At 50.0% G+C, this 10,616-nt stretch overlaps 1 protein-coding gene across 2 annotated transcripts in view; it reads right to left on the bottom strand.

The window, feature by feature from the left end:
* EVPL (envoplakin) overlaps positions 1 to 8,085 on the bottom strand; it is a 30,025-nt gene extending 21,940 nt beyond the window's left edge. For both annotated transcript variants that reach the window (XM_019503141.1, XM_019503149.1), the window contains exons 1-5: positions 7,868 to 8,085; positions 2,157 to 2,256; positions 1,678 to 1,832; positions 788 to 911; positions 167 to 292 (exon numbers count right to left, since the gene is read on the bottom strand). In XM_019503141.1, the coding sequence (XP_019358686.1) occupies positions 167 to 292; positions 788 to 911; positions 1,678 to 1,832; positions 2,157 to 2,256; positions 7,868 to 7,926 (564 nt within the window). In that variant the 5' untranslated portion in view covers positions 7,927 to 8,085. The remainder of the gene's footprint in view (positions 1 to 166; positions 293 to 787; positions 912 to 1,677; positions 1,833 to 2,156; positions 2,257 to 7,867) is intronic.
* Positions 8,086 to 10,616: the final 2,531 nt, after the last annotated feature.

Below are 10,616 nucleotides of genomic sequence, written 5' to 3'. Positions count from 1 at the left end.
GGGGGGGGGGGGACATGCCATGTGTCACCTATGTGCAGAATGAAGGTGAACACGATGGCAGAAACCGCAGATTGCCTACAGGATCCACAGCAGAAAAGAGCTTAAAGCGTGCAGAGTTGTGAGCAAAGATCACAGGAAAGGGATGAGAGATGGCAGGGCACCTTACCGGCGTATGGAAATTCTTGATTTGGAGGCCATAAGCTTCTATCTCTTTCTGAAGGATGTTGTGCTCTGCTATCTGTTTCTCCAGCTCTGACACAGTGGGTCCATACTGACCTGAGCTGACTTGCTTCTGCACACAAACAAAGCATGCAAAGAGCTACAGTGATGTGTTTTTCTCTAGGTGACATAGCTTCCCTCTCCCAAATTTATTTCTGCCACAGGCTGGTCTAAAATACATTACTTTAAATAGAAACTTTCCAACACACCCTGGTGTCAGGACCTGAAAGCCACATGATACCATTGATTTCCCCGTTAAGAGGGAAGACAACAGATGGACTCTTTCTAAGCATGTATGGTTACTTTTAATCCTTTCAGGTGTTGTATATCCAAATGCACAGAGGGGATATGCAAGCCCTTGATAGCCCAACCATAAGAGCGAGGCTGGTTCTGCCAGATTATGGATCCCAGCTGAAAACATTTGTGCTCTACCCAGTTAATGGGCTTGGCAGTGCTGAAAGGTGAATGTTCCAAGGGACAATCAGATTTTCAAGTTAATTTAATCCTAGTCCTGGCATATGTCTCTGCTGAGGTCAATAGCAAAAGCCATTAGAAATGCTGCTTTTACCAGCTTCTGGTCTAGAATCTTGGCCCAGTCCACCTTGGGGCTCACTTCTGGCACATTAAACTTCTCGTAGAGATCTCGATATTTGGCACACTGATGTGTCACCCGGTCATGAAGCTGCTTGATGCTGCCAAAGAGGGAAGAGATGCATATCTCATGGTCTATTCAGCACGGCAAACAAAACAGACCAGATGGTGAAACTCGGACTGCAGAAGAGACATTGGGAGTGCTGCGGACTCAGGAAACCCCCCTCCCAAGAACCCACTATGCTATGCCCTCTCTTCTCGACTCCTAACACCTTTGTGGCACATAGTACATACATGCCATGGTGTTCTCTCCCAAGCACAGCCCATCCATATCCTGCCCCCCTGACATACCCATGGGTATGCTCCAAACCAAGAATGTGGAAATCTGAAAACACATCTATGAGGACACTCTCAAACCCTGCATCTCCAGCGAACTTGATTACAGCTGTTGGGAAACAGCCCAGAACAGCCTCACTAGCATATTTCTGGGTGTGGATCCCTGTCTGTGGGTGTACAAAGCATGGAGAGGCCATGCTGATGCCCATCCTGGCTATCACACACCACCCCTGCGAGATAGGCAAGACTAGGGCATCACATAAGCCCTCTAGAGCAGGGACATCTTTTTACTCTGTATTTGTATAGCACCTAGCAAAAGGGGGTTCATGGACTATGACCAGGCCTGGCAACTCCTATGGTGTTACAGGTGCCAGTTGTCAGAGCTGAGATCCTGCCCAGAGTCTCTCAGCTCTAAGTCCTTCAAAACCCTGTTCATCTCAGCCTCGTGTTCGCTCAGCTCATTCTGGTGGGAGAAGCCGAGGAGCCTTTTCTCTCTCCTGCGCCGCTGCCACCTCCAACACACACGCTCACTCTTTCTCAATTTCATTGGCCTGGGGGTGCTTCAGCCGCGTTGCTTTGTCCACGTCCAGGAAGAGGTCCTTGAGCAACGTCTCTGCCTCTTTCAGACTTCTTGCATTCGCTTGCTGGAAGGCGAACGGCTTGTTCTGCCGGTGGTTATTTGTGTCCTGTAACCCACAAAAGCCATTGGGGATTTGTTTTAATTTGAGAGACCTGCTTCCATGCAGAGCTACACGTGCGACTGATTTTCACAGTGATGCTGTGGAGGCCTCTGTGTTCCTCTCCACTGTAAGGGATCCAGGCTCAAGACCTTCACAAAACCTATGCCTGTATGCTATGGCTAAGTTTCAATGCAGATCCCCCCCACCACACTATCACTGGTGCTGAATGTTCAGCATCTCACTGGCTCCCTATATAAGGCCAGATGCTGAAGTGCCCCCATCTGTGGGTCACGCACATGTGGCTGCTCTCTCCTCTCAAACACCATGTACCTGCTTGAGCCTTGAATCCGTTTCCAGGATGTCCTTCTCCACCTGGTCAGCACTGGCCTGCATGCGGGAGATGAGCATGGCCAGCTCATTGGCTGAGGACCTGAGGGAGGGGAAAGTAAAAAATAATCTGGGGAAAGAAACCAAGATGCCTTCTCCATAGGCAGGACTCATGCACTATGGGGAACCTTTTACATTGCCAGGCTGCGGCTGGGTCTTCTGGCCCTCTACCCTCTAATTCTCTCAGGCTCCAGCACGATTGAGTCTATGCAGCTGCAAAAGTCAGTGGTCCAGAAAGCCCCCCATTTTGTCCAGCATTTTCCATGAGCCTTCTCCTGCTCAGTTTTCCCTCCTCTGCTGGATCTCTCCTGCTAGGACATGAAGCACAGGGAAAGAGACTGAGATACTGGGAGTCAGAGAGAGCACAAGACGCATGCAAACTCATGTTGCCAGCTAGGCTAATGCTGCTGTATGGAGCCAAGGGCCCTATTCACCACTGCCTCACTCCAACCATCTGCTGAGGGACTGCTGTAGTTTTCTACACACTTCTGCTGGGGTGAAATTGGACTCCTGCAGGGTGGACGAGATCCACTGTGGTCATAACTAGACGTTCCTGCCATAGCCCCTTTGTACGAACTACCTTCTGCACTCCATGGGCAGGAGTCCCTAACATCAGATTTGAAGGTACTCTCTCAGTGGGCCTGTATTCCCCAAGGGAGGATGCTGCAAGTCCCGGCCAGATTGTCACTGTACAATTCCCTACCAAGATCCAGGATGGTACCATCCAGACAGAGCTGGTCCCAAGATTTCTACTGCCCTGAGCAAGCCAGCAAATGCCTGCCTTCTCTGCTCTGCAACCATCCATGTCCACAGTTGTTGAATGATTTGCTGCCCCGCCAGTGAGCACCTATTTTATCTCCAGGGTAGAGCTGATGCCTGGAGCTGCACTGCGAATCCACAGATGTGCACTTATAGAGGCGTACACCATTTGTGCCATAGGCATGCAAATACAATGCTTATTCAGGGACGTTCAAGGTCACACAGCTGCATGCAGAACTATTGGACACATCTGGGGCCAAGTTCAGCAAAGATGTAAAGCAGGGCCAATTATACATCCTCTCTGAAATGAACTGCTTCATGCAGCTGTGACCTGGCACCCAGCAAGTGCTGGAAGCAGACAGCTTTCCTGCTGAGGAAGTGGAGGAGGTGGCATAGGTGGAACAGCAGCTTGCAGGAGAGGGCAAGTGGAATTAAGAGGCTGCTGCTTCCAGGCTGGACTGTGCAATCTGCTCAAAACTGGCTGGAAGGGAGCCGCTGTCCCCCCTGGGGCATTTCCCCCTGAGGGTTATTACACCCCTAGGGCTTCCTGCAGCTCCACTGCTTGGATAATCACTGGCCAGCTTTGACCCAACCTGTCAGACACCCCACTCCTGAATCTGGCTCAGAGACTTTCAGAGGAATGATATCTACTTACACCAGGGCTCTGTTTGACCAAAAGGTGACACAAAACATAGAGCTGTATTGATATTCAGATACTCACACACACACAGGCACTTAGGATGCATTCTTAAAGTTGAACACCGTGCACAAATATACAGTGCTTCCAGAAACATACACGGCGTCAGTCTCAGACATGTCCTTATGGGGATCTGTATAACCAGCACATACTCTAACGTATCTTAGAGCCGCCCCCCCCCCACACGCACACATCACACATGTATAATGACAGATCTGCACCCCCAATGAAAGAGGTTGCAAACAAACTTTAAAAATGAATTCTCCTTTAAAGGAAAAAAACCATGGCTTTTTTCTTGCAGGCTGGCAGAGCTCCAGCTTGCAAGGGGCTGCTTGGGTGCCCCTCCTTGCCCCCCACACTGTGGGGCTGGGGCCAGGGGGCAGTGGGTAGGGAGTGGGGGGGCACCGGGTCAGGACTGGCCATTGATGTTTACAAATGGATCCTGGTACAAAAAAGGTTGAGAACCACTGATCTAGCTCAGTCCCATGCAATTGCTATGTGGACAACACCACACCATGGCACATTCATAAGTTCGAAAATATGTTCCTATTTTAATATATGATAAAATATACATGGTATTAAAATAATATATAATTATCTTAACACTTTATATATATCCTTTCCTTCATGTTTCCCTATCCTCTGTATTTTAATTACTTTATTCCTTTCTATTTAATACCTCTGCTCTCTGCAAGCTCATTCATAGCATCTGATAAAATAGTGTTGCCTCCAAAAGCTCACGCCTCTCCGAGTGCATTAGTCTTCAGCGTGCCGCCCTGCCCTGCCTTCTGTCATTATATGCACAGCACGGCCCACATGCAACTGTACACATTTGCATGCCTGCAGTGACAAGTTCAGCAGATGTGAATGTGCCAACGTCAATTAGGTGTCAACTGACAAGTCAACATAAAGTATGGCAGGAAGCAGTGACTGGCTGTGTACATGTCTCTGTTTGTACAGGTCATACCTACACGGAGTATAAATGTGCAGCCTGGCTGTAGCAGTGAGGTTCAGGGGATGCACTACTGAACCAGGGGAGAAGCTGTAGAAGGTGCAGCTATGAGCTGGTCCCCTGTGTAGGAGGCCGGATGGTGGGGTCTAAGGACTTCAGAGCAGCACTCAGCTAGGAGCCTGTCCTGGGCTAGTCGGTGCACGGATCAGACTGGAAGCAAGAACACTGGTTTTTCATTTCAATCTCAGTTACACAATCCCTCGCCCTCCACACTGACACCCCTGGCAGCTCCTCAGCCCTGGAATGAGGAGGAGCTGATAGCAAATACTTGTGCACCACCCAAAATTCCTGCCGTGGCTCCCTGCTCAGGGAGGGGAGCGTGAGTCACCGCCCTGCATCTGCCTGGCGTGCCGAGACAACGCCGTGAATAAGCTCTCTTATTCCAAGCCCTGCTTTTGCCTTTCTGAGCTAGCTGATACGGGCTGGGCAGAATCAACATTGTTCTCCTGCTCCCAACAACACACCTCTGACATGGGCCTGAACTAGGCTTGCACAGGTGACTATCCTTCAACTTGCAGACAGCCCAAACAGAGTTGAGTTTGTATTTGTCTCCTATATTATCCATAAAACAGACAGGATCAACATCCAGACCTGAACAGCCCCTAAAATCAGGAAGCGGCCATCTGGATCTGAGTGCTGCAGATTGGGCAAATCTGTAATGAAAACCAATGTCCTCATGGACTTTGAGGTCTTGCGTTCCCTTCCTAACCGGTTTCTGAGTAGGCAGAAGTCACTAGGATGATTTGCTTTCGATGTTCATGAAGAGTTACCTCCAGGAAAATCAGAGAGGAGAAATCAAAAACACCCTCCCTTCCACAGGCAGATCCCAAAGCCAGACTAATAGAAATTAGAGATGGGAAGGTCCTACATGTCTCTCTACTTGCTCTCACCAGATACCAGATCCCTTATGATATCTTTGGGATTGCTTTGTTCAATCTTGGGTATAATGTCCCAAAGCTTTCAGCCTCTCGGTGTGTGAGCTGGCTTTTAAGCGGCTTGGGGTTCAACTTCACTTGTGCCAGGTCTAGGCAGGCCTTCACAGGTGACGGGGTTTGAGATGAGGAAGTTGGTAGTTGTTGGGAGGCACGTTTTCCCATGAGACAAAGCAAGACTTGGAGGGCAGATGAAGGTCCCTGAAGAACTGTTCAGATCAGACGGGACCTGGGAGGACCTTTCCACATCAGCCCACTATCTGCTGACAGGGTCTTTAGGAGGAAGAGTCTTTGGGAAACATCAGGTACCAGGACCTGGTTGTTGGAAAGGGACCATCAAACTTAGCAAGGGTCAGAATGATCCAGACTCTAGGAAAGATGGGGCATGAAATGGGTTGCACTGAACGGTACCAGCCCTCTGACATGGAGATGCATTGGTGGGAGAGACGCACTGATATGACGGCAATGGGGACCCCAAATAGGGACACTGAAACAATGGGTGGGGGCCTGATATCTAAGAATATAGCCCACCTCCTCGCAACCGGCCTTTGGGGAAACCATGCCATAATCTATTGTGTGTTGTACTATGCTACAGCATACTTCTGTGGTGACAAGACCCTTCAGACAGCCAGGTGTTATGCCGCCTCAAAGTTTGGCCCCATTAGAAATCCACGCGGGTCTCTGTTCTTCCTCATTTCACTATCCTCCTGGTTCTGCTGCACCTAGGACTAAGGATGCCAAGTGAAGTCTCGCCACCTTCCAATGGAGTTTACCATTTAAAATGCAGTTGAGTCAGGGGAAGTCGAGGATTCCCGTGCTTACGAACCGAAGCACGGCCTTTCTGAGTCCTGGGGAGAGATGCCTCACACGGACTGGCGAACCGACCAGGACAGGAGCCATGAGCCTAAGTCCAGTCTTGACCAAATCATTCAACCTAGGAACCTCAAACGGCCAAATTGTTTCCTCACCTATACCCAAGGGATAATACTGAGCAGCCTCACCAGTGGATGCCAAGTTAAAGTCTGTAACCTGCTTTGAAGGTGCCAGGCAGGCATTGTTATACTTAAATAGGCTGGTGCCCCCAATATCTCCACCCTGCACCTTCTGAGCCCAAATTAGGACTCTGTCCTGAGAAGTGCTCAAGCCTATGGACGTTATAACCTGTGCACCCCTGAAGTATTTCTATATGTATAACTCTCTTAAAATCGCCTCTTTTGAGGATTTTCTCCCCTACAACCAGGCCGGGAGCAATGTTTGTAACCAAGCTCAACTGCTGGGATACCGAGCAAACGTGACAGAGCTGAAGGAAGATAGAAAATAACCTTGAGCAGCGTGCTGCAGGGAAAATGCTGCCTTTAGAGGCTTTTCCTCTCACAGGTGCACAGAGAAGTTCTCTCTGTCAGGAGCCCTCCAGCTAAAAGCAATGTAAAGTGTCTCTTCCCCCAGTCTCGCATCACCCTCAAAGGAGAATTTGGTGAAACCTTGCCACAGAGTGAGACTGAGCATTGCTACAAATCCTCTGGGACCTAAGCCACATACAGCCCTAAGAGGGGCAACCTTTGCAGTCCCAATGCATAGATGCATAAGAGAAAGGAAGCAAGGACCAGCCTGTAGCCAGGATGAATACCAACAATTTCACCCTCCAGAGCTCCGTCCATCTCCTGTTTCATTCACCCGAGAGCAGGGGATCGCCGGGCTTAGTGCCAACCAGGCCCTGGGCTTTGTTTCCCTTCTTGAAGGCTTGAACATTTCCCTCCAGGTCTGTCATCTCACAAGACAGAAGCACCCCAGCAATTGCCATTCACCTAGTTAGGTGTACAGTCCTGGGCCTCTGAATCTGCTACATTAAGGGTATTCTCCAACCAACAGCCCAGCAAAACTTTCATTTATTGTTGCTTCCACGATCCAAGAACGTCTTCTGAAGCAGCCAGAGCCAGCTGGTGCCTCTGGCATCACCCCCTTCTTTCTGACCCGACTCCCGGACTGTCCATTCCACTCTGGACATCAGTGAAATACCTTGTTTGTCCCTAGTGCCTTACAAGCTAGCCACTGTATATGATCCCAACTGCCCAAGGAGGGGAGTTCAACCCCCAGCCCATTCCCAATTCTCTGTGGAACTGCTTCCAAAGGACTCGACAGAAACACCTTCCCCCCGTAGCTCTATTCTGCACATCCCCTGTAGCCAGAGAAGACCCTTTGCCTCAGTCTCCTCTAAGGGACCCAACGCCAGATTCACCTGCGGAGTTGCACTTACTTGGTTGGCTTGATCGGAGAGCCTTTACTGGGGGAGACTTTGCCCGCTGCCTTGAACATCTCGGCAGGCTTCTGGCTCCTCTTGGTGTCCAGAAAGCCGTTCAGGGTGTTTGCTGCTCTGCTCCCGTCTGTCGAGATGGAATGACAGGACCCGGGCTAGGCAGATCTGCTGTGCATTAAGGAGCAGTTTCTGGGTGGCTCCTCCCCACGCTACAGGTGATCAAAAGCAGAGATGGAGGCTTATATTAAAAATGACTCGAAAAACCAGTTAGTGGAGACAGTAGAGCCCCCGAGGGAGAGCGGGAGTGCCTGCCCTGCCTTCGGAGGAATGTTTCTACACACATGCGCTCACCCTCTGGCACTCAGACGCGGCTGCAGTCCGACTAATTCCTCCCAGGTGGAGGGAGAGAAACTGCCTTGTCCAGAGCTGAAAATGCCTAAAAGATGACAGCTCTAGAAAGTCCAGTGCAGTTAGCCAAATATGTGTTTGAAGCCTCTAATGAGCTTCCCTGCCCATGAATAACACCAGCCATCTGACATATGAAAGGAAAAGCAGCTCCCCAGTTATACAGTTATGAGAATGGCTCCGAAATGTGCTAGGGAAACAGTTTGGGTGGAAACTGCTCGTTTGCAGATGTTTCATGGAAATGAGTGGTGCGTGTTGACCTCTAGGCAAGTCACAGGCAGAGTCTGATGGAAACCTGCCTTGTTTCCTACCAGGCTGTGGGGACATGGAAGTGTCCAGGGCACCAGGGCAGCCCCATCATATGTCCTGCCTAGGGGCTGGGAGCCTGGACTTCCACGGATGGGGGATCCACAACAGCTCTTCTATGCAAGAAACCCCATTGCAGCTGGAAGCCAGAAAGTGCCGGGAGTCCTGGATTTAGCAACAAAAGAGCCAGGAAGTCCTGAGAAGGCTTCTGGGACAGTCCCTGCATGTGGACAGTCTTTGGGCTGGTGACCCGCAAGGTTTCCAGACTTTCAGAGCAACTGGCTCTCGGTGCTGCTCGACGCCTTCTGAGCTGTGAAATTCAGCCCAGCTCCAGCAGCATTGGGGTGGCAGCCCCAGAGCAGCTGGCATAGCAGAAATGCTCCAAAACCCACCCCTTGTCAGCCCCAGGAACTAATGACTAGAATTGATTGTCCTGACAGTGTCCCAATTAATCCAGAGTCTTGCCTAACTTCATCTACAGTAACTCTGGTTTCTTTCTGTAGCTTTAGCATAAGTAAAAGAAAGCATGAGGTCTGGGTGCTGTTGCTCATCTCTCTGGCCCAAGCTCACTTGCATAAGCAACAGAACCCCTCCGTGCCTCATTTTAAGAGTGGGTGGGAAAAGATGCAGATGGAAGGGTCCTCCAGCAATCTTTCTTGTCAGGAAGAGAGGAGAGAAGTAGAAAAAAAAATACATATGGGACCAAGTTTCTTCTGAAGAAGCCATTAGAGTCCAGGGGCGGGAAATTATTTTGGGCAGAGGGCTGTTTACTGAGTTTTGGCAAGCTGTCAAGGGCATGACAGGCAATGAGGGGCAAATAAATATTAATTTTCTAAATTTTTTAGGGGCCCTGCAGGCCAGATAGAATGGCCTGGCAGGCTGCATCTGGCCCACGGGCCGCATTTTCCCTGCCGCTGCATTAGTCGCTATCTTTATGCACACTACAACATCCTACATTAGCATCTCAGCCTTGGATGCTTTGCACCACTGCTTGAGAATGAGCTCTTGCTCATCAGGTCAGCTACTTCCAAACCCCACTTTGCATAAGGCTCACTGAGTCCTCAACAAACAGGCAGCCCCTAAATATAGGATGGGCGGTGACCTGAACTCACAGGAGTGTCGAGAAACTGAAGTCGGTGTCTTCAAAGTACTGTAAGCTGAACAGAAGGATCAAGGTCCTAGCACGGGCCCCACAGCCATGTTTAAGGCAATGTTTAAATATGGCTCCTGTTAAAGCAGCTTATGACATGGGTGCAGGGGTTTAATCTGCTTACAAAGCGTTTCCTGAGACACGGGCACTCGCATAAGGAAGTTATAAAGGGGATGAGCAGCAGCCTTGGTTTACTCAGGATAGAAATTTGGTCTAGCTGAAGTCAACGGACGTTTTGCCATTGATGGGACCAGGATCTCACCCATCAGAGCGGAGGGGCCAGTGAAAACCGTTCTTGGTATTGCAGCCCTTATCTGAGCACTGCGGTCTTGTTCGTTGAGTCTCCAATCCAACGTTTCTACATGTTCTGTTCCCAATATTCTGCACAGGCCCCTGCTTCTGGAGTCGGTGCTGTCAGATCTTGTGGTGCGCACCGTAGTGCTACAGGGCATCTCCAGAGATGATCCATGGTTTGTTTCTCCTGACAAACACATTGGTCGGCTGCATGGAGGCCCCATGATTTCGTGAGAAAGTTGCATCTTCTGAGACCCACTCTCAATCTGTTCAGGCTCCACCAGGTACGCCACTTGCAACTGAAGCCAGATGGCCACTCCTCACTGGGGGTAATTCCTCGCTGGCTCCCTTCAGCAGCTTCATCACCTAGTTTCTTCTATTCTTTTTGCCAGAGGGTAGTTACGGCTGATCCTGGTGATGTGGGCAATGGTGTGGTAGAGGACAAAAAGCTATTTCTCATTGAGAGACAATGGTGCACGGGTTGATGTCCCTGCACACAGCAGCACTGCAGTGAGACATGGAGACTCTCTGCTCCCAGATGGGCTCTATACAGTAGGGCAGAAGGTCTCAGTTGATTATGATTTGCATTACAGT

The sequence above is a fragment of the Gavialis gangeticus genome, unplaced genomic scaffold (assembly GCF_001723915.1).
Source record: "Gavialis gangeticus isolate Ggan-Ray unplaced genomic scaffold, GavGan_comp1, whole genome shotgun sequence".
Classification (NCBI taxonomy): Eukaryota; Metazoa; Chordata; order Crocodylia; family Gavialidae; genus Gavialis; species Gavialis gangeticus.
Note: the sequence above shows the minus strand (reverse complement) of the source record. Positions and strands in the feature narration are given on the sequence as shown.